Source organism: Pristiophorus japonicus, chromosome 3, assembly GCF_044704955.1.
Source record: "Pristiophorus japonicus isolate sPriJap1 chromosome 3, sPriJap1.hap1, whole genome shotgun sequence".
NCBI lineage: Eukaryota > Metazoa > Chordata > Chondrichthyes > Pristiophoridae > Pristiophorus > Pristiophorus japonicus.
In genome coordinates this window covers 276,360,859-276,384,939 of record NC_091979.1, presented here as the reverse complement: position 1 = coordinate 276,384,939, position 24,081 = coordinate 276,360,859, and the positions used below count along the sequence as shown (strand labels likewise).

Here is a 24,081-nt window from a genome sequence, read left to right as displayed (position 1 = left end):
GTACAGGAGCAGGGAGGTCTTGCTGCAGTTGTACAGGGCCTTGGTGAGGCCTCACCTGGAATATTGTGTTCAGTTTTGGTCTCCTAATCTGAGGAAGGATGTTCTTGCTATTGAGGGAGTGCAGCGAAGGTTCACCAGACTGATTCCTGGGATGGCAGGACTGACATATGAGGAGAGACTGGATCGACTCGGCCTGTATTCACTGAAGTTTAGAAGAATGAGAGGGGATCTCATAGAAACATATAAAATTCTGACGGGACTGGACAGGTTAGATGCAGGAAGAATGTTCCCCATGTTGGGGGAGTCCAGAACCAGGGGTCATAGTCTAAGGATAAGGGGTAAGCCATTTAGGACCGAGATGAGGAGAAACCTCTTCACTCAGAGAGTTGTTAACCTGTGGAATTCCCTGCCGCAGAGAGTTATTGATGCCAGTTCGTTAGATATATTCAAGAGGGAGTTGGATATGGCTTTTATGGCTAAAGGGATCAAGGGGTATGGAGAGAAAGCAGGAAAGGGGTACTGAGGTGAATGATCAGCCATGATCTTATTGAATGGTGGTTCAGGCTCGAAGGGCCGAATGGCCAACTCCTGCACCTATTTTCTATGTTTCTATGTAAGTGGAGCTGAGTCCATGATCAGATCAGCCATGATCCTATTAAATGGTGGAGCAGGCTCCAGGGGGCAAATGGCCGACTCCTGCTCCTATTTCTTATGTTCTTATGTAAGAGGCCAGCGGCTGGATGACGGCAAATTGGTCCGCTGACCTTCTTTGTATGTTACTGGTGAGCTGCAGGCCTGGCCCCTGTTATGGCCCTTGAGGCTGGTCGCTGCTATAGAATCAAATCTTTTATCAAACATTTTCCCACTTAGCTACAGTCCTAGCAGTGCTAAGCAATCATCTTTGTGTAGACTAAAACAACCGATCAGTCTCAGATGCCAGTCTTTAGCGCTGATCGGCTGGCTGGAATGCCAGGCTCCTCCTGACTCCACGTTCAGGTAAGTAAAACAGTTTCAACTTACCTTTTGGGTGGCAGCCTCCAGCAGTCCATTTAAATACTGCTAGTTTGGCTACTGTGAGCCTGAGAGGACTGAACGCAGCATGCACAGCACATGCTGTGATCAGTCACAAACCAATTACACAAAGAGGCCTGAAACTGTTGTTGAACAGTTGCTGATGCAATTTGGGGACCTAACGCCAGTTTCAGGCGAGTGCTCTGAACAACTACAGGGCGCCCTAACCAATATGGCATGCGGCGCACTTCTGATGCAGACTGAACACGTGCATGCTGCACGACATTCTCAGAGATATATTTAGTCCACAATGTCAAGCGTTCATTTAAATTTGAGACAGTTTCACAAAAGGAATGTGTTCTACCAAGAATGGGCCCAGGTGGCTGAATTCCACGGCTAGTGGAAAAAAGCTTTTAACCAAGGAAATTACTTTTTGAACAGACATTGAAGCAGCAGCATCTCATTTCATTCCAATTTCAAAAAATGAAGCATCAAACAGGTTTCTTGTGAAAATGTTCCAAGCCAATTCTGGACAGCTATGCATGAATTTATGAAAGTAGTAACAGTGTTACTTTAGAGCACTCTGTTTTTAAAGATATGTGGAATAATGAAACTATATTTCAAACCAGATGATGACATTGTGAAGTGTTCGGGCTCAACGGAGCCAGAATATTTCAAGCAGAAAACAGTGATCTGACCTTGCTTTAGATTTTTTGATTAATTCAACCTTTGGGTTGACCCTAACCTAATTCCAAACTAGTTTGAGCAAGTAGATTCTGTAATGTAGGTGAGAAGTGGTTCCGTGCTAACTTCCTTGGGAAGCTGGGACTACACATGCATCTAACCCTCGGCCCAGGCAGGCATCGTTCCTTTTCATGGACTTTTATGTCAGAGCATATTTGAAGAACAAACAATATTTCTTGATATCCCTTACAAACTCGCCATGTACTTGGAGAATGCTAATTCCTTATTCGGTTAATAGCTGCAGTCCTTAATTTTTAATAAACACTTGTAAATTTCACATGGCCATGTTCAGTTAGTCACAGGAAATGGTGTCTTTGAGGGTTATTTTGGTGAAAGGGTGAAAACAGGCGCTAAACAGATGCTGTGCTAATAAGACACGCCTGTTTGAAAGTCTGTTTTTATCACGCAATTTTGATCCTAATTGCTGATTACCATCATTTGAATTTGCCGAAAGGTGCTAAAACAGACATCTGCTGGTTTAGCACGCAAGTGCTGATTAGTCGCAGTTTTCATGGAGCAGTATATGTGTCGTGCATCTTCCTTATTGACTGCTTGCAGGAAACTTAAGTTGCAGTAAGCCCCTTAACATACCTCCGGGCAGCCAGTCCTAGCGCACGTCTCTACTCTTTTGCCAAGGTGGTGTCTAGCATTAAACGCGAGCTAAATCCACGTTTCAGCTTGGCCACCTAGGAGGCTCTTTGGCATCTAAAGGGGCCGAAATTGCCCCTTTCCGAAAGGCCTCTGAGAGGCGCTAACTGAACGATAAGTACTTTTTGCCGGGCGCAGGCGGCGGAAATGGCCCGCGCGGAATTGGCCCCAGGATGTTGCGGGCGAAAATGACTTTGCGCTGCACCCCGTAGTTTTCACCCCAGGTGGCGGTGCACACAGCAATTATGTCATCTCTGTGCGCGCCGAGCCTTTATTGACCCGTGCCGACCCATGGGTGAACAACACAAAAGCTTCCCTGTTTACAGAAACAATAATGTTTAAAAAAGGTCTGATGATTGACAGACTCACAGATATATGCCAATTATTTTACAGCACTGGTCTTACCATGGAACAAAACTAATGAATAAATATTCAAAACACGTCATGACGTTAACTAGTAGCCAATTAAAACGTGCAGTACGATGTACGTACTGTATTAAAGTTCCATTCTAATGGCAAAAATACCACTCACTTCACACAACAGTAAACAGGAGAAATGCTTTTAACTTTAAAATTATTAGCCAAAACCATCTTTAAAAATTGAGCTAAATAAATCCCTCCAGCATAATACCGATAAGTACCGGAGCAGCTGAGTTTACTCAGCAAAAATACCTTCCACGCACACAAAAACAATTCCGCTTCAGGCCTAATCATTTATTCAGTGCACAGGAGCCTTGTCATGTATTTATTGCCCAGTAAATTTGGCAGCTCAGACATATATATTACTTAAATGAACCACAAGCTGAATATTTTCCAAAGATATAAACTAAGCTGAATGAGGCCTATTTGCAACTTAGTCGATCAAAACAGCCAGACTCAGGGGATGAGCTAGGAAGAGTGGTGCCATACTGAATTAGGACCCCCTGATGGCTGCATGAACAATTGTCAACTAAAATAAACACCTTTTATTTTATTGAGATTATTACAAATTAAGAATTGATCTGAATTTCTCTACTGTTCTGTCAATGCACTTTATAATGTGCAACATCAATAAAAAAACAAAACATTCTTAATGTGGTTGTGTGATCTATTTACAAAATGGATATTTTGAAATTTGTTAAAAGATATTCAGTGCTTAAAAGGTTAATTGCCACTTATTTGTAATTCCTGAAGTTAGCTGAGTATTTTGACACTATTGATGATATTTTTGTCATAACTCAATTGATTGACATAATCTAGTAAGGTTTAATTATCCTGTGGAGTCTAAAGTTAAATTTTTAGCCATCATCTTTCCACTTTACATAACTGCCTCCTCGGTTATACCATTTGTCTGTTTTTGTTAACAGAGATGCCCAATGTGGAAAAATCCAGTGTCAGGGAGGAGCAAGCCGCCCCGTTATTGGAACAAATGCAGTCTCCATAGAAACTAACATCCCTTTGCAAGAAGGTGGAAAGATCTTATGTCGTGGTACACATGTCTATCTAGGTGATGATATGCCTGACCCAGGACTTGTGCTAACAGGCACCAAATGTGGAGAGGGGAAGGTAGGAATGAGCCATAATCAATAATCTTTTGAAGATCCATTCAAGTAAACATTCAGCCATTCTTTTTAGATAGCATTTCACCTTGTGGGATGATCTTCCATTGCGGCAGAAACACTAACATCTCTATTAGAAGATTAATACCTAGAATTATATTGAAAAGATTGAACAGCTACAAAGATCTGACATTAGACATAATTAATTAATGCAGTTATTCGTTCCTTAGCACTTATTGTTTTCCTAGCACATTAATGTGATCTAATAAGATACATTGGGGTAGATTTGGCTCTGCGGAGCCAGCATGAGCCCGAACCAAGAAGATTAATGGAAATTGTTCCTCGGGCCACGTCAGCATACTCGGCTTGAGCTGCCAGTGCTGGTCACGCCACCACATTCAACTCACCCGAATGAAGGAACCAATGTCAGGCTCACCGGCAGAGGCCCTCAGGTAAGTTCCACGAGGGGGTAATGGAGGAAGCTACTATTTTTTTTTTTAATTTTTAAATTTATCTCTCATTGGCCGCGTGGGAGACACAATGCCAGGCCCGCTTATTGTTAACAAGTTTTGAAAAGCTGTCCTTTAACATACTTAAGGGGCGTAACGCCTGTTTCAGGCATCCACTTGGGCATCTAAAAAAAAGGCCCCACAAATTTAGCATTGGGACCAACGCCTTTGCAGATTGGGCGCAGGCCGTCTCATTGCGAAATTGGTATCATTTGCATCCGTCTTACGCCCCCCAAAAATAATTTCTACTCCATTTACTGCTGACCTGATTTTTCAGTCATTAGCAAAGAAGAAGGAGAAAGAAAAAAATAACTTACATTTACATTGCACCTTTCATTACCTCAGGACATCCCAAAGCATTTCACAGCCAATGAATTAGCTTTGAAGTGTAGTTTTTTTTAATTCGTTGCCAATCTTTCCAATTCTTTGTCAGATCACAAACGCCAGAGGTCACCTTGCACACATCAAGGATCACCCTGCGCCAATGCTCTTAGCCAAAAGGCCTAGAGCCAAGCACCGTTCCTGGAAGTACTGCAATACCAGGTTCGTGCCATGGAGGTGGATGGGTCAGGCCCCCCACACACCTCCGTGGAGGTGGATGGGTCAAGCCACCCCACCCACCTATTTCCAAAAAGCATAGGAGAATCACCTTCCTGATCCAGGGAGAACCACGTTGGGGTCATGGTTACTCCCCTGTCAGGTCAGTTACGCATGATCTTAGCCAAAAGGCCGAGAAGCAATTGTAGCTACTGCTGTAATGTATGGAAATGCGGCAGTCAATTTATGTACAGCAAGGCCCTACAAACAGTAATAACATGTAACCAGATAATCTATTTTAGTGAGGCTGGTTGGAGGATAAATGTTGGCCAGTACACCAGGAGAAATCCCTGCTTAACTTTGAATAGTGACATGGGTTTTACATCCACCTGAGAGGGCAGACAGAACCTCGATTTAAAGTCTCATCCGAAAAACAGCATTTCCCACAGTGCAGCTCTCCATCAGTACCGCACTGCAGTGTCAGCCAAGATTATGCGCCCAAGTCCTGGAGTGGGGATTGAACCCACAACATTCTGACTCAGATGCCACCATCGGGCTAAGGCCGACACCCAGTACAAGATTTCTGTATAAACAAAATGGAAGTATCACCAGATCTGCATCTTGCCACAAATTCAATGTTTATATTTTCAGTACAAACACCCATTTTTTTCAATGGCTAAATGAGTTGTTAATGCACAATGGGGTTTGTGCTGGCAATCCCCTGCATAGTGAGTGTCTAATCTCTGTAATGTCATGGGGATGCACTCTGGAACACTTCCCCATAAGGAGGAAACTCATTTCAGGGGCTGCTGATTCCAACCACACTTGCACATCGCTTCGTAGCCAGCTTGAGTGCAGCATGAGACAGGAGGCTGAAATTGTCCACCGCCCGACATGAAGCGCACCTACCAGTGTCAGTGTGATCTGGCCGCCCCATGCACTCGGCCTAACAATTGAAATTCAGCTCTTGGGGGCTTTTTTTCGAGTGGGGCAGAAGTGGGGGAATGGTGGAGTAGCTGAGGCTGTCTGATGATGTCATCGCGCTGTCACGTCAAAATGTCTCTCCCCTTCAGTTAAAGGGGAGGACCACTGCGAACTCTGCAGCCACTGTTGTGGCAAACACTAGGCCATCAGGGAGGGTTTCGGCCGGGCCAGTGGCCTGGCACCCAAAAGGGAGTGCCAGGCTGCCTGTTGGCGGACCGGTTGACCCTGTGGCCATAATTGTCGGACCGATATAACAGTTGGCCGACAAAAAGAAATAACATGACGGCCGCGGCGGTGCACCCTCCTCTTTCAGACCACAGAGTGTACCGAAGGCAAAAGCTGTGGGGGAACAATCGATAGCAGGGCCGCTCCAGCGGGGCAATACCGGGAAATGGGCAATTTCCCGAGGGGGTCCCCGCCAGTTAGTAAGGGATCGGTGCGTGCACGCCGTGGTTGGAAAACGAGCAGTGTGGTCCCAGGCACCGCTCCAAAACTCACAAAGGGCAATTTCCAAATGGCGGCCCCCCCGTGGCGAGTCGGCGCCCATTCCGTGCCGCCCCGTGGCCGCTGCTTCAGGCGGCCAGAGGCCTTATCGGAAGGGGCAATTTCAACCCCCTTGTCTCCAGTATATTTCTTAGCTTGGGGGTGTAGGGGGGAAGAAGAAAATAATAACAATACTGACAAACAAATAATGAATTTTTGATGCAAAAGCTTATGTTTTTGTCACATCTGGTCCGAATGAGATGACTTGACATCAGAAAGTTATGTGATTTTCCTGTCTTGTCTTTGTCGCATTAGTATCTGGAGTTGATTTTGTGTTGCTGTCTAACATTCTCTTTCCTATCCATGTGAAGATAAGAGCAGATTTCAATTAGTTTTCTATGCACTTCCTTTTGCTGCTGTATTAGTTTTATCAAAGAAGGAGAAAATTGGCTTATGAGGTGTAAAAATTGCTGCCAAATCCAGATAACTTCTGTACCCACTGCATATCGGCCCTGCTCCAGATCTTTTTACATTGCTGTGTACAGTAAGTGAATTTCCATGACTGGATGCAAGGATTGAATGCACAATGCCCTTTAACAATACCATTCAAGTTTTAAACACCACTTGTGCAACTGTGTGTGATGGAAAATCCAGCCCAATTAAATTGTTTAGTCGAACATTTTAATTTCAATTCCTCAAACCTCACTAATGTGAGAACTTGAACATTTTTCATGTAAGCCTTTAATTGCTTCCATTCATGTCTAATACCCATCAGATGTTAATTTGGCTGGAATTTAAAAAAATAAACCTGCAAATATTTTTAACCTCCATTTTAATTATTAGAATGCATTTAGAATTACACAGATTTTACAGCACAGGAGCCGGCCATTCGGCCAATATTCCCTTAAAGCTGTGCAGCTCTCTGGACCTCCCATCCAGTAGCTCGCCGGCTTTTCAATGGCAAAAACCACAAATGCGTGGTATTTGAATGGGCTGCGCAGCCCGTTAAAGGGGCCGCGCATCCGGAAAAAGATTAACAGGAACATTGCATTCGGCCGAACTGGTCTGTACTGATGTTTATACGCCACGTGAGCCTCAATCCAAAACACACAACCTAAATCGAATTAGTAACCCTAACCCTAACCTTAATTATCCTCCCACGATACTTCATCTGACCATAGTGCACAGCCTCATTAAATGTGAATGTGAATCAGAATTACAGCTGTGATACCGTAACCCCAATTCTGATCCTTTTTAGTCCCTGTGCGTTTGCTGCTAGTGAGTCTCTCCCCAGCAGCAGTCTCGCAATTGCTGCTCCTTAGCCCGTATCTTTGACTGGATTTCCTTACTGTGTTGGCAGTACCAGCTCCCCTGGCTCAGTCGTATATCAAATTTTAACTAATGCCCCCGCACACCCCTCCTCTACCTGCATTATGCATCACTAGAGCCAGAGAACAAAGGGCTTTCATCCTCAGCACCATTTCTGGGCTTTCCTGTTCTTGCTTCAATTTTAACTTTTAACTAAAAAATAAAAAAAATAAAAGACAAATGAAAGTCTTGGGTGAAATTCCAGGTCGAATGAAAGCAACAACAAATTAAGAAAAAAAATCAAGGTTGCAGAAAGTTTTGTCATTAATTTTTGGAGGGTTTCTGAGGCCATATCCTATCCTCCACCAAGTTCTGCTCACCTATCACCCCATGCTTGCTGATCTACATTGTCTCCAAGGCCCCCAGCAACACAGATTTAAAACCCTCATCCTCATATTTTAAATCCCTTCATGGCCTCACCCCTCCCGATCTCTGCAGCTACACCCTGCACTATAATCCCCATCTCCCCCTCAAATTCTTTGTCCCTCTGACAATAGCCTCTTGTCCATCCCTCTTGCTTTGCCCTACCATTGTTTTCAGCTACCTAGGTGCCATATTCAGGAATTCCCTCCACCTCCCTCTCCTCTTTAAGACCTGTCTTAAAATCCAACTCTTTGACCATACTTTTGATCACCTCGCCTAACATATCTTTTTATATTGGCTCAGTATTAATTTTTATTTGCCACATTGAAACATTTTACAATGATTTTCTACATTAAAGGAACTGTATAAATGGAAGTTGTTATTGTTCTAGCTGCTTAAAAAGGAATCTCTGGGCTCGATATTAGGACTATAAGGGAAAAAAAACTGTGCTTCACAAAGAAACTCTAAGGTTGAAGAGAGGCACCTCTCCTCGTTTACTTAAAATATGCATGGTCCACTTTTGTTCATGTGCATTTAGAGTAACACAGATATTTATGTTTTCCCAGATTTGTCTAAATCGACAGTGCCAGAACATCAGTGTCTTTGGAGTGATAGAGTGTGCCTCAAAATGTCATGGGCAAGGGGTAAGATTGTGCAGCGTTGCAGATAAAATAAATGTGTGCGCTAAAGTATTCCTACTAATCATACAAAAGATGACTGTGTGAGAAAGTTGGCTACTTTTCTTGATCAGATGGAGATTACTGAAGATCAATGCTGATATGATCACATCCCACTCAATATAAAAACACTTCCATGTACAAAACCAATTTTGATTTAATGAAGAAAGATGAGTTCTAAAGACCAAGGGCCCAAAATTGCCCCTTTATTGCCCTGTTAGCACCACTGTTAGGCACTAACAGGGCACAATAGCTTTTTCGCCCGGTGGCGCCTGGGCTGAAATTGCCGCCGAGATGTTCAGCGTGGCGCTGACCTCAGTACTGCGCTGATGCCTCGGGAGCGCCCCGCCAACAAGGTGGAGTGCCTGGGACTGCACTCCGCCTCATTTGCGGAGTGCTAAAGGGCAATTCCAAGCAGGGAGCAGGACTTCCGCTCCAGGCGTTAACTGATGGGCCTGGGGCAATTTCAGCCCCCAAATCATTCTTAATGCTTTAAAATTAATATTAGCAAAGTAAAATTGAAAATGAGAAGCCTTGTAGTGTTATGTGCAGAATTTAAGAATTATTAGGGCAGAGGTCAACACCAACAATAAAAAGCATATTTTCATCAATAATACCACCTTGGCTAAAGGGTCCCTGTGATGTGCTTATGAGGAAAGATATGAATAAGTAAGATAAAAAGCTCCATTCTCTGGTGGATATTTTCTGAGAAAAATTGTCCCGCTTATACAAAGGTAATTTTGAGTTGTGTATTAATTTTTATCAACCCAGAATCCACATAGAATAGTAACAAGAGCTTCCGTCCTAAGCATGTAGGAATGTAAGAACAGTAGAATGTAGGGCAAGAAAAGCCAATTCAGCCAATACGGCTCACTCCATCAACCAAGTGATGTTAGCTAATCTGACTATTTTGCATTGATTTTCTATCATAAAATCACATTCCTTCACTCCCGACTGATTCAAGAATCGATCCAGTTCCCTGCTGAATGCTGCAATGGATTTATTATTTTCTCCACCTTGGTGACAGATTGTTCCTTAAGTTAATAACACTTAAATGTGAGCGAATTTAGCTGAATTCAGCTTGTTGTTTCTGTAGTTTTTGTTCATGGCAGTTGGTTCCTTTATCCTGGTTCTTTATCAACTACCTCCATACATCAATCTTATCCAGGATCTCCATTATTTAAAAAATTCATATAATTACTTTTTCCTTTTTTTCATCCAATTAAAATAAAGTGGAAGAATTTCTGCAGGTTTCTTCCGATTTCCCACTGTAAATTTGGCAGATCTCCTGAAGAAACAGCATAAATGGCTATTTTTAGCCTTTTATCCCTTGAGAAGGGTAGATTTTATGGCAGGCGATCATTAGAACCCCCACAGAAATTGATCTCAGGAAAACCTGTACATCTAAGTGATACACTTATATCTACTTGTATCTGGCTCATACAGCCGCGCAAGCTTAACTTCTGTAACCTTTTCTTCACTGTCAGTGATACCCTTTCCAATTTTGTACAGCGACACCCTTCTGCATTGACCAGACACAAAACACCTGCACCTTCTCTTCAAAGACTACGAGAAGAATTATTAAAAGAACTAGAACTGAGACTAAACTTTAGCGTGAAAAACGCTCTCACATATGTTAGTTTCCAAAGACACCTCCTTAATTCTATTGATCAATCCGACTTTCACGTGTAGTAAGAGTTCAGTCCTTCTGATGTCAGTCATTTCACACAGTCCTGTCGGAACCCCTGATGATTGTCAAATCAATAAAGCAGCAATACCTAGACATGCCAAGTCATTCATTTACTCCATAGCTTCTCGAATCGGTTCCAAAAAAGGTGCTGCACAAAGGTCCAGATATGCAGAATAACTTTGTCCCCTTACCAAGCCATCTGTGGGTCTGGGGTTTTGATACTTTGTTTTCTATCTCTGGGAAGGAATGTTTGTTTGTACAAGTCTTCACAGTTTAGAAACATAGAAACATAGAAAATAGGTGCAGGAATAGGCCATTCGGCCATTCAATGAGTTCATGGCTGAACATGAAACTTCAGTACCCCATTCTTGCTTTCTCGCCATAACCCTTGATCCCCCTAGTAGTAAGGACTACATCTAACTCCTTTTTGAATATATTTAGTGAATTGGCCTCAACAACTTTCTGTGGTAGAGAATTCCACAGGTTCACCAGTCTCTGGGTGAAGAGGTTTCTCCTCATCTCGGTCCTAAATGGCTTACCCCTTATCCTTAGACTGTGACCCCTGGTTCTGGACTTCCCCAACATTGGGAACATTCTTCCTGCATCTAACCTGTCTAAACCCGTCAGAATTTTAAACATTTCTATGAGATCCCCTTTCATTCTTCTGAACTCCAGTGAATACAAGCCCAATTGATCCAGTCTTTCTTGATATGTCAATTCCGCCATCCCGGGAATCAGTCTAGTGAACCTTCGCTGCACTCCCTCAATAGCAAGAATGTCCTTCCTCAAGTTAGGAGACCAAAACTGTACACAATACTCCAGGTGTGGCTTCACCAAGGCCCTGTACAACTGTAGTAACACCTCCCTGCCCCTGTACTCAAATCCCCTCGCTATGAAGGCACAACATGCCATTTTCTTTCTTAACCGCCTGCTGTACGTGCATGCCAACCTTCAATGACTGATGTACCATGACACCCACGTCTCATAGAACCTCCCCTTTTCCTAATCTGTCACCATTCAGATAATAGTCTGTCTCTCTGTTTTTACCACCAAAGTGGATAACCTCACATTTATCCACATTATACTTCATCTGCCATGCAATTGCCCACTCACCCAACCTATTCAAGTCACTCTGCAGCCTCATAGCATCCTCCTCGCAGCTTACACTGCCACCCAACTTAGTGTCATCCGCAAATTTGGAGATACTACATTTAATCCCCTCGTCTAAATCATTAATGTACAATGTAAACAGCTGGGGCCCCAGCACAGAACCTTGCGGTACTCCACTAGTCACTGCCTGCCATTCTGAAAAGTACCCATTTACTCCTACTCTTTGCTTCCTGTCTGCCAACCAGTTCTCAATCCACGTCTGAACACTACCCCCAATCCCATGTGCTTTAACTTTGCACATTAACCTCTTGTGTGGGACCTTGTCGAAAGCCTTCTGGTTCACCCTTGTCCACTCTACTGGAAACATCTTCAGAAAATTCCAGAAGATTTGTCAAGCATGATTTCCCTTTCACAAATCCATGCTGACTTGGACCTATCATGTCACCTCTTTCCAAATGCGCTGCTATGACATCCTTAATAATTGATTCCATTATTTTACCCACTACCGATGTCAGGCTGACCGGTCTATAATTCCCTGTTTTCTCTCTCCCTCCTTTTTTAAAAAGTGGGGTTATATTGGCTACCCTCCACTCCATAGGAACTGATCCAGAGTCTATGGAATGTTGGAAAATGACTGTCAATGCATCCGCTATTTCCAAGGCCACCTCCTTAAGTACTCTGTGATGCAGACCATCAGGCCCTGGGGATTTATCGGCCTTCAATCCCATCAATTTCCCCAAGACAATTTCCCGACTAATATGGATTTCCCTCAGTTCCTCCTTTTTACTAGACCCTCTGACCCCTTTTATATCCGGAAGGTTGTTTGTGTCCTCCTTAGTGAATACCGAACCAAAGTACTTGTTCAATTGGTCTGCCATTTCTTTGTTCCCCGTTATGACTTCCCCTGATTCTGACTGCAGGGGACCTACGTTTTACGAACCTTTTTCTCTTTACATATCTATCGAAGCTTTTGCAGTCCGTCTTAATGTTCCCTGCAAGCTTCCTCTCGTACTCTATTTTCCCTGCGCTAATCAAACCCTTTGTCCTCCTCTGTTGAGTTCTAAATTTCTCCCAGTCCACGGGTTTGCTGCTATTTCTGGCCAATTTTTTGCCACTTCCTTGGCTTTAATACTATTCCTGATTTCCCTTGATAGCCACGGTTGAGCCACCTTCCCTTTTTTATTTTTACGCCAGATAGGGATGTACAATTGTTGTAGTTCATCCATGCGGTCTCTAAATGTCTGCCATTGCCTATCCACTGTCAACCCTTTAAGTATCATTCGCCAATCTATCCTCGCCAATTCACACCTCATACCTTCAAAGTTACCCTTCTTTAAGTTCTGGACCATGGTCTCTGAATTAACTGTTTCATTCTCCATCCTAATGCAGAATTCCACCATATTATGGTCACTCATCCCCAAGGGGCCTCGCACAACGAGATTGCTAATTAATCCTCTCTAATTACACAACACCCAGTCTAAGATGGCCTCCCCCTAGTTGGTTCCTCGACATATTGGTCTAGAAAACCATCCCTTATGCACTCCAGGAAATCTTCCTCCACCATATTGCTTCCAGTTTGGTTAGCCCAATCTATATGCATATTAAAGTCACCCATGATAACTGCTGCATCTTTATTGCATGTACCCCTAATTTCCTGTTTGGTGCCCTCCCCAACATCACTACTACTGTTAGTGGGAGTTGTGTACAGACCTCCTAACGTTTTTTGCCCTTTGGTGTTCTGCAGCTCTACCCATATAGATTCCACATCATCCAAGCTAATGTCCTTCCTAACTATTGCATTAATCTCCTCTTTAACCAGCAATGCTACCCCACCTCCTTTTCCTTTTATTCTATCCTTCCTGAATGTTGAATAACCTTGGATGTTGTGTTCCCAGCCCTGATCTTCCTGGAGCCATGTCTCAGTAATCCCAATCACATCATATCTGTTAACATCTATTTGCACAGTTAATTCATCCACCTTATTACGGATACTCCTTGCGTTAAGACACAAAGCCTTCAGGCTTATTTTTTTAACACCCTTTGTCCTTTTAGAATTATGATGTAGTGTGGCCCTTTTTGTTTCTTGCCTTTGTTTACTCGGCCTTCCACTATTACTTTTTACCTTTTTACCATCTGTTTCTGACTCCATATTACTTCGCCCTGTCTCACTGCATAGGTTCCCATCCCACTGCCATCTTAGTTTAAACACTCCCAAACTGCATTAGCAAATATTATCCCTAGGACATCAGTTCCAGACCGTCCCTTTTGTACACGTCCCACTTCCCCCAGAACTGCTTCCAATGTCCCAGGAATTTGAATCCCTCCCTCTTGCACCACTGCTCAAGCCACGTATTTATTCTAACTATCCTGCTCTCTCTACTCTGATTAGCACGTGTCACTGGTAGCAACCCAGAGATTACTACCTTTGAGGTCCTACTTTTTAATTTAACTCCTAGCTCCCTAAATTCAGCTTGTAGGACCTCTTCCCGCTTCTTACCTATATCGTTGGTACCTACATGTACAACGACAACTGGCTGTTCACCCTCCCTCTCCAGAATACTCTGCGACAGCGCCGAGACATCCTTGACCCTTGTACCAGGGAGGCAACATACCATCCTGGAGTCTCAGTTGCAGCCGCAGAAACTCCTATCTATTCCCCTTACAATAGAGTCCCCTATCACTATAGCTCTCCCACTCTTTTTCCCGCCCTTCTGTGCAGCAGAGCCACCCATGGTTTGCAACAACAATTTGCATATAGCGCCTTTAACATAAACAAATATCCCAAGGTGATTCACATAGTTGTAATCAGATAAAAATGGATGCCAAAACAAAGTAGTAGATCGAAGGAGAGGCGATAAATGCTTGATCAAAGAGATGGGTTATAAGGAAGGCCTTTGAGAAAAGTGAGGTGGAGCTGCGGAGAAGTTTAGGGAGTAGGTAAATTAGAGTGTGGGGCCTAGATGGTTCAAAGCACTGCAGGCAGTTAAGTTGGCAGGGTCTCCACGTCCCCGGACTCTCTGGTGTGGCAACCGCTTTCAGGCTCGTGTGCATCAATCCCGCCACCCTTTTAAAATCAGGGCCATTGTATTCACCCTCTTTGTCACCTCCGACCATGCCTGTTGCACAGCAATTCTGGTCCAAAAATGTCCACTTTCCTCTGTACAGCTTCTCCAGAAGAATGTCCAGGCTTTCTTTAGTGAAGGGAGCAATACTTGCAACTCCTTATTATTTACCCATCAGGCAATCTCCAACTAAAACTGTACATCACCCCATTAAATGCAACAGTCTTTTAAGAGCTGCCGCACTTCAAATCCCCTCCCCCCCCCCTTCCCCCGCCACTGCCCCCTCCCCCCCCCTCCCCCGACTCAGTGCTTCTTGCACTTTTGAAAAAAACACAGCGCATAGGAAAATTATTTAAATTAGCCAACTCCGCGCAATCTAGATGGGTCAGCCTATTGCAAACAGTATGGGTATGTACACAAGTGCCAGCCAAATTTTGGCCCAACTTCAGAATTGACCCTCGAGAATCATCCTTTTTGTAGTTCTCTGAATCCTTGACACACCCTGGTTACTTTTTATTAATGTTATAATCATAACTGTATACATAACTTATGTGTGGTTTCACCATTGCATGTGAAAAACATTTCCCACTTATACTCTACAGATGTATTTTATTTGCCTTTGCAGTTGCTGCACTATACTGGAATAACGCTATCAAAGTCTGATTAACTATAATATCATACTTTTTTCCTATCCCACCTTACTTATCATCTTGTCTCAAACATATGCACATATAGGCATTCTGTTTTTAATACTTTCATCACGATTATTTATAAAAATAGTGATGAGCAGAGGGCCTGCACTAGTCACAGCTGTCAAACTACAGTTACAACCATTGATCTCAACTCTTCAACTCCTATTATTTAGATCATTTATTTTCCAATAATTGCATCCTCCTATAATCAAAGAGTTTTCACAGCCATAATTATATTCTCGAATAATGCTAGGACATTTTCTAGACGTTCTAAGATAATGGGCCCAAGTTTCAGCCTCAGTTGCTCCTGATTTTTTGGAGCAACTGGTGTAGAACGGAGTATCTTGGCATTTAGTTTGCTCCAGTTCTAGTCAGTTAGAACAGTTTCACTTTGGAACAGAATTTTTTTTTCAAAAGGGGGCGTGTCCGGCCACTTACGCCTGTTTTCAAAGTTTCGGCAGCGAAAACTTACTCCAAACTAACTTAGCATGGAGTAAGTGAAGATTTTTGTACGCTCGAAAAAACCTTGTCTACACTTTAGAAAATCAGGCTTAGGTTACAAATCAGGCGTAGGGAATGGGGGGGGGGGGTTTCAAGGGAAGTTTACAAACATTAAACACTTCAGTTTTACAAATAAAGAGCCATCATTAATAATAAATGATAAAAACATCAATAAATCAACCAATAAATCAATCAAAAAAAATTAATAAGAAATATATTTTTTTTAAATCAATAAATAAAGCATTTTCTACTTCCCGACTGCAGCACCGGGAGCCCTCCAACAGCGTGCTGGGATGGCCCCCCCTCCCCCCCCCCCAGTGTGTCTCTGTCAGTGTCTCTATCTCTCTGTCTGTCTGTCTGTGTGTGTCTCCCACTCTCTGTCTGTCAGTTCTGTGTTTCTGACAGCGAGGGGAGGGGGAGGAGGGGGAGAGAGGGGGGCAGGGGGAGGAGGAGTGGGGAAGAGGGGGTGTAGTGGGGGGGTGAGAAGGGAGGGAGGGGGGGTGAGAAAGGAGGGAGGGGAGGGGGGGAGGAGAGGTAGGAGGAGGGAGGGGAGGGGAGAGGGGGAAGAGAAGGGAGGGAGGGGGGGAAGAGAAGGGAGGGAGGGGGGAGAGAAGGGAGGGGGGAGGGGGGAGAGAAGGGAGGGAGGAGGGGGGAGAGAAGGGAGGGAGGATGGGGGATGAGAGAAGGGAGGGAGGGAGGGGAGGGGGAAAGAGAAGGGAGGGAGGGGAAGGGGTGAGAGAAAGGGGGAAGAGAGAGCGAGAGAGAGAGAGAGAGAGAGAGAGAGAGAGAGAGAGAGAGAGAGAGAGAGAGAGAGAGAGAGAGAGAGAGAGAGAGAGAGAGAGAGAGAGAGAGAGAAAGAAAGGAGAGGAAGGCTGAACGGGCCGGGCCCGGCCAGGCCCAAAACTTCGAGCTTAGACTTACCGGATTGACAGGTAGGTGGCGTCAGGAGCGCGGGTTGGGGCGGAGGGGAGGGGGAGATCGGTCGGGGTGGGGGGGAGGAGATCAGCCGGGGTGGGGGGAGGAGATCAGTCGTGGGTAGGGAGGAGATCGGTCGAGGGGGGGGGCAGATCGGTCGCGGGGGGGGGAGGAGATCGGTCGTGGGGGGAGGAGATCGGTCGGGGGGGGAGGAGATCGGTCGGGGGGGGGAGGAGATTGGGGGGGGGAAGGAGATCGGGGGGGGGAGGAGATCGGGGGGGCGGCGGAGAGGAGATCGGTTGGGAGGGGGAAGGAGATCGGTCGAGGGGGGGCGGTGGGGGGGGAGATCGGTCGCGGGGGGGGGGGGAGATCGGTCGGGGAGGGGGGGGAAGGTCGGGAGCGGGGGAAGCGGAGGTCCGGTGGGGGGGGGGGTGGGAGCGGGAGTCAAGTCGAGTCCGGTCCGGTCTGGAGGAAGCAGGAGCTGGGTGTGGGAGGCAGCCTTCTGCACGCAGCCCCAGTGAGGCCATTCGGCCAGGGCTAGGGGCTGCGTGCTTCGGGCCCCTCCCACACAGTTTTGGGTGCCTGGAGCTGCTGCACATGCGCGCCCACTGTAGCGCGCATGTGCAGAGGTCCCGGCACTGTTTTCAGCGCAGGGACCTAGCTCCGCCCCCTGCAGCTTTTGCTGCGCCGCACCGAGGGCCAGAGGACCTGCAGGGAGCCGGAGAATCTAAGTTTTTTTTAGGCACACTTTGTGGCGCGAAAAACGGGCGTCCAGGGGCGCGGCCCTAAACTTGGGCCCAATGAGGGGGCTCGACAAGGTGGATGCAGAGAGGATGTTTCCACTCATAGGAGAAACTAAAACTAGGGGGCATAGTCTCAGAATAAGGGGCCGTCCATTTAAAACTGAGATGAGGAGGAATTTCTTCTCTCAGGGTTGTCAATCTGTGGAATTCTCTGCTGGGTCACTGAATATATATAAGGCGGAGATAGATGGTTTTTTGAGCAATAAGGGAATAAAGGCTTATGGGGAGCTGGCAGGGAAGCGGAGCTGAGTCCATGATCAGATCAGCCATGATCTTATTAAATGGTGGAGCAGGCTCGAGGGGACAAATGGCCTCGTGCTTCTCCTATTTCTTATGTTCTTAAAACACACGGATAGTCAAGAAGTAGGAACAGCTGGCACCTAGTCTCTCTGTAATGTGGCAAAGAACAACCTCACATATGAAAGAAAAATCAAATGGAAAGTCAACTCACACTACTCTTGTGCTTGTCCCCACAAAACTTCATTGGCAAAGGTCTTGGATCGGGCCATCTGCTTGTCCTGTGAGCTGGGGAATGCAGTGTGGTACAACGGGAAGGAAAATAACTTTCAAAATGGAAAGGAATATTTACAGTAGCAAGCGGTGTACACGGGGGCAGGGGATGGGGGGGTGCGGGGAATAGTAATATCATTATTTCGATTGGCCCAAGGCTTTGATTTTTAAAAACCTGTTATGATCAGATCTTCTCAAAATCATCATTATTCTATAAAATGAAAATTATCTTTAAAAAAAATTCGTAGCATTCATTATAACTAAATCCTGCAAATTATGAAAGCATTCTAGTAGTGCTTCCTCTGAGCCCGCCTCTTCTCTCTCGACTGACGAGCTTCATTCCACCCATGGCAGAAAACAATTAAAAAGCTCCATCTTCTACGCTGTAGAAACATAGGAACAGGAGTTGGCCATTCAGCCCCTTGATTCTGTTCCGCCATTCAATGAGATCACGGCTGATCTGTACCTTAACTCTATCCACCTGACTTAGCTCTATAGCGCTTAATACCCTTGGCTAGCAAAAAACTATCCATCTCTGATTTAAAATTATTAATTGAGCTAGTATCTACTGCATTTTGTGATAGAGAGTTCCACACTTCTAGCAACCTTTGTTTGAAGAAGTGTTGCCTAACTTCTCATCTGAATGGCCTATCTCTGATTTTAAGGTTATGTCCCCTTGTTCTAGACTCCCCACCGGCAGAAAACGTTTCTCTCTATCTACCCTATCAATTCCTTTCAAAATCCTAAAAACTTCAATCAAATCAGCCCTTATCCTTCTATATTTCATGGAATACAAGCCTAGTCTATGTATTTATCAAGATCATAATCTAACCCTCAGAGCCTGGTAACATTTTGGTGAATCTGCACATCACTCCTACCCAAGCCAATATATCCTGATAATGTGGGAAGATCGAGTTGAGATAGATCAGCCATAATCTTATTGAATGGCTGAGCAGGCGGAGCTACTCCTGCTCCTGTTAATTATGTTCTTGTCCTTTCTAAAGTGCAGTGCCAAGAACAGTACACAGTACTTCAGATGTGGTCCAACCAGGGCTTTGTATAAATGTAGCAAAACTTCCTCCCCTTTGTATTCTAGCCCTCTCGTTATAAAAGCTAACCTTTCATTAGCCTTGTTGATAATTTTTTGTACATGACTATTACGTTTTAGTGATCTGTGTACATGGACCTCTAAATCTCTTTGGACCTCAACTATTCCTACCTTTTCACCATTTAAATAATACTTGGATCTATCCTTTTTTTGATCTAAAATGAATGACCTCACACCTACCTGCGTTGAAATCCATCTGCCACAGTTAATCTTAATCTATGAACATCTCTTTGTAATTTTATGCTCCCGTCAGCAATACTTACTATGCCACCAATCTTTTGGGGCCGAAATTCATGGTCTCAAAGAGACCTGTTAATGCCCGTTTGTGGCGGCCATTCCTATGGACGCCGCTTTGGGGTCAACAGGCCGACCCGACCTAAATTCAGGTCGGGGATTTTTCGGCCTGGACCCCATTCCACCCAAGTAGTTGCACCGCCAATTTAAAGCTATAAAAAAATACTTACCAGCGATTTTCAGCTCCATCCGTCGATCCCCCGTCGCACGGTGGCTCCGGCAGGTTTTCCTGCCGGTGAACCATCTCCGAACTGAGTGCGGCCCCGCAGCGCAGCCGCTCTTAAAGGGAAGGGCCCACTGCTGTGGCAGCAATGGAGAACTTTTTGCCGGCCGACTTGCCGATTGGCCGGCAAAATACTGACACCGGGTTCAGCCGGGCCACTAACGGGTAGCCTGGCATCCCCCCCTGGGTGCCAGGCTGCTGGCCCAGCCAAAACCCTCCCTGGTGGCCCAGTGGGCAAAGTTAAAAAATAATAGCTTCTCTCCCCTTTAACGGAGGGGAGAGAGCATGGTGACGCATCACCATAGGCAGTCCCTCAGAATCGAGGAAGACTTGCTTCCTGAAGTGAGTTCTTTGGTGGCTGAACGAGAGCCACAGACTCTGTCACAGGTGGGACAGATAGTCGTTGAGGGAAGGGGTGGCTGGGACTGGTTTGCCGCACGCTCCTTCCGCTGTCTGCGCTTGATTTCTGCACTTTCTCGGCGTTGAGACTCGAGGTGCTCAACTCCCTCCCGGATGCACTTTCTCCACTTATGGCAGTATTTGGCCAGGGACTCCCAGGTGGCAGTGGTGATGTCGCACTTTATCAGGGAGGCTTTGAGGGTGTCCTTGTAATGTTTCCACTGCCCACCTTTGACTCGTTTGCCGTGAAGCACATAGAGCACTTGCTTTGGGAGTCTTGTGTCTGGCATGTGAACTATGTGGCCTGCCCAGCAAAGCTGATCGAGTGTGGTCAGTGCTTCAATGCTGGGGATGTTAGCCTGGACGAGGACACTGATGTTGGTGCGCCTGTCCTCCTAGGGATTTGTAGGATTTTGCGGAGACATCATTGGTGATATTTCTCCAGCGACTTGCGGTGTCTTCTGTACATCGTCTATGCCTATGAGCCATACAGGAGGGCGGGTATTACTACAGCCCTGTAGACCATGAGCTTTGTGGTAGATTTGAGGGCTTGGTCTTCGAACACTCTTTTCCTCAGGCGTCCGAAGGCTGCACTGGCGCACTGGAGGCGGTGTTTAATCTCCGCATCAATGTTTGTTTTTGTTGCTAAGAGGCTCCCGAGGTATGGGAAATGGTCCATGTTGTCGAAGGCTGCGCCATGGATCTTAATGACTGGGGGTCAGTGCTGTGCGCGAGGATAGGCTGGTGGAGGACATTTGTGTTATGTATTAATGCTTGGGGGTCACCAGACTGTATCATGTGGCATGTGTGCTTGGTCACCTGTATATAAGCTGGGTGTCTTTGTCACGCAGGCACTCTTGGGCTGGAATAAAGATGGTTCAGGTTGCACCTAAGTAGTTTACAGTAACCAGACTCTTGAGTCATTACAATTGGCGACGAGGTAATTTAAGAACCTTCGCATGCACAATGGGCACGGTTGGAATCCTGGCGAGATTCATGGAGGGCGAGGATTGGGCGGATTTTGTCGACCGCCCGTATCAGTATTTTGTGGCCAACAGTATGGAGGCAGAGGCCTGCGCAGTTAAGCGCAGGGCAGTTCTCCTCACCGTTTGTGGTCCGAAAATTTACGGCCTCATGCAGAATCTTCTCTCGCCTGTATGTCTGGCAGAAAAAGGGTACGAGGAATTGTGTATGTTGGTGGGTAACTATCTGAAGCCACAAGAGGGGAATCATCATATCACAGTACCGTTTCTACATGCATGTTTGTGCTGAGCGCCAGGTAGTGTCGGGATTTGCCGCCAACCTGCGACGTCTTGCTGAGTCGTGTAAGTTTGGAAACATGCTGGAAGACATGCTGTGTGATGTCTTCATGATAGGCATCAGCCATGATGCGATCCTCAGGAAGCTGTTGGCTGCAGAGACACTGGATTTAAAAAAGGCCATCTTGACTGCCCAGGCATGCATGACGATGGATGATAATTTGAGGCAGATATCATCAACGAGTCGGAGTTCCACGGCAAGTACTATAAACAAAATGGCATAGTTCTCGGGCAGAGCTGCTTACGCGAAACCTGCCGTTGCTCAGAGCCCGCCAACTGGTTTGAACCAGATTGGTGTTGTGGGAGCAATCATCAGCCTCATCAGTGTCGGTTTAGACAATACTCATGCAATGGATGTTTGAAAGTGGGGCATCTTCACAGGATGTGTCCACAACGGAACAAGCGCGGTGCGGCTCACCACATGGTTGACGAGGACCAGTTCAGTGATGGCCCGGATACTCAACCCAAGGAGGAAGTGAATGGACTGTATTCGTTCCTGAGCAAGAGCCAGCCGATAATCGTTAATGTGAAGCTGAATGGCGTGCCTGTATCAATGGAGCTGGACACGGGTGCGAGCCAGTCGATAATGAGCCAAAGGACATTCGACAAGCTGTGGGACACAAAGGCTGCGAAACTGAAGCCGAGTCCAGTCAATGCCAGGAACTCATACCGGTGCTCGGCAGTGCAGCAATCGAGGTGTCATATGACGGTGTGGTTCACAAGCTACCATTATGGATCGTTCCAGGTAATAGTCCAACGCTGTTCGGCAGGAACTGGCTCAAGAAAATCAAGCTGAACTGGAATGATGTCAAGATGTTGTCCCCGGTGGATGATACTTCATGTGCTCAAGTATTGGAAAAGTTTCCTTCTTTGTTTGAACCGGGCATTGGTAATTTTACAGGAGCCAAGGTGCAGATTCACCTGGATTCTGATGCAAGGCCTGTCTATCACAAAGCTTGGTCTGTTCCGTACATGATGAAGGAGAAGGTTGAAATTGAGCTTGACAGACTCCAGCGTGAAGGGATCATATCACCGGTTGAGTTTAACGAGTGGTCTAGTCCCATTGTTCCTGTGTTGAAAAGTGATGGCACTGTCAGGATTTGTGGAGACTACAAGGTTACGATTAACCGATTTTCGAAACAGGATCAGTATCCGTTATCGAGGGCTGTTCGCCATGCTAGCTGGTGGAAAGTCATTCACGAAACTGGATCTGACGTCGGCCTATATGACCCAGGAGCTTGTCGACAGTTCAAAGAAACTCACCTGCATCAACACCCATAAAGGACTGTTCGTCTACAACAGGTGTCCTTTTGGAATTCGTTCGGCTGCAGCCATATTTCAGAGGAATATGGAGAGGCTACTGAAGTCCGTTCCTAGAACTGTGACATTCTGGTCACAGGTCGCGACACTGCTGAACATCTGAACAATCTTGAAGTCCTACAGCGTCTGGACAAAGTGAGACTCAGCTCGAAGTGTGTATTCATGGCACCTGAAGTCGAATTCCTTGCGAGGAAGATTGCTGCTGATGGCAACAGGCCCACTGATTCGAAAACCAAGACCATCAAAAATGCATCCAGGCCTCAGAATGTGACGGAGCTGTGTTCGTTCCTTGGGCTACTCAACTACTTCGGTCATTTTTTACCCAGATTGAGCACTTTATGTATTTGAGCCACTGCATGTATTACTAAGAAAAGGCGACAACTGGGTCTGGAGTGCGTCTCAAGATAGAGCCTTTGAGAAAGCCAAGAATCTGCTATGTTCAAACAAGTTGCTTGTTCATTATGATCTGAGTAAGCATCTTGTACTGGCCTGTGATGCTTCATCATATGGGGTTGGCTGCGTACTCCAACAAGCAAATGAATTGGGCAAGCTACAACCTGTTGCGTATGCTTCGAGAAGTCAGTCTAAAGCGGGAAGAACTTACAGTATGGTAGAGAAAGAAGCTTTGGCCTGTGTGTATGGGGTAAAAAAAAATGCAGCAACACCTGTTTGGTCTTCGTTTTGAACTAGAAACGGGTCACAAGCCACTCATTTCATTGTTTGCGGAAAACAAAGATATTAATACCAATGCATCGTCCCACATTCAAGGGTGGGCGCTGACATTGTCTGCCTATGATTACATCATTCGTCATAGACCTGGTACTGAGAATTGTGCCGATGCACTGAGTCGTCTGCCCTTACCCACAACTGAGAAGGAGATGCCTCAACCTGCAGATCTACTGTTAGTAATGGATGCTTTTGAGAGTGAAGGAACCCCTGTCACTACTTAACAAGTTTGGATCTGGACCAACCATGACCCTATTTTATCGGTTGTGAAACGGTGTGTACTCAGTGGTGATTGGTCTGCCATATCTATGGAGATGCGTGAGGAGACCAAACCTTACAATCGTCGCAAGGATGAGCTGTCCATTTAGTCAGACTGTTTACTGTGGGGTAATCGTGTAATAAAGGTCGAGAAAAATTTGTATGTGAACTTCATAGCACTCATCCTGGTATTGTCATGATGAAGTCCATTGCTAGGTATCATGTATGGTGGCCTGGAATTGACTCTGATCTGGAATCATGCATGCATCAGTGCAATACTTGCATGCAG

General features: G+C 45.6%; 1 protein-coding gene and 1 pseudogene across 3 annotated transcripts in view; one reads left to right on the top strand and one right to left on the bottom strand.

Annotated features, from left to right (window-relative positions):
- LOC139260303 (disintegrin and metalloproteinase domain-containing protein 12) overlaps nt 1-24,081 on the top strand; it is a 482,943-nt gene that overhangs the window by 416,911 nt on the left and 41,951 nt on the right. For all 3 annotated transcript variants that reach the window (XM_070876752.1, XM_070876751.1, XM_070876750.1), the window contains exons 16-17: nt 3,750-3,948; nt 8,752-8,829. In XM_070876752.1, coding sequence (XP_070732853.1) covers nt 3,750-3,948; nt 8,752-8,829 — 277 coding nt within the window. The remainder of the gene's footprint in view (nt 1-3,749; nt 3,949-8,751; nt 8,830-24,081) is intronic.
- On the bottom strand, nt 4,957-5,191 carry LOC139260602 (U2 spliceosomal RNA; annotated as a pseudogene).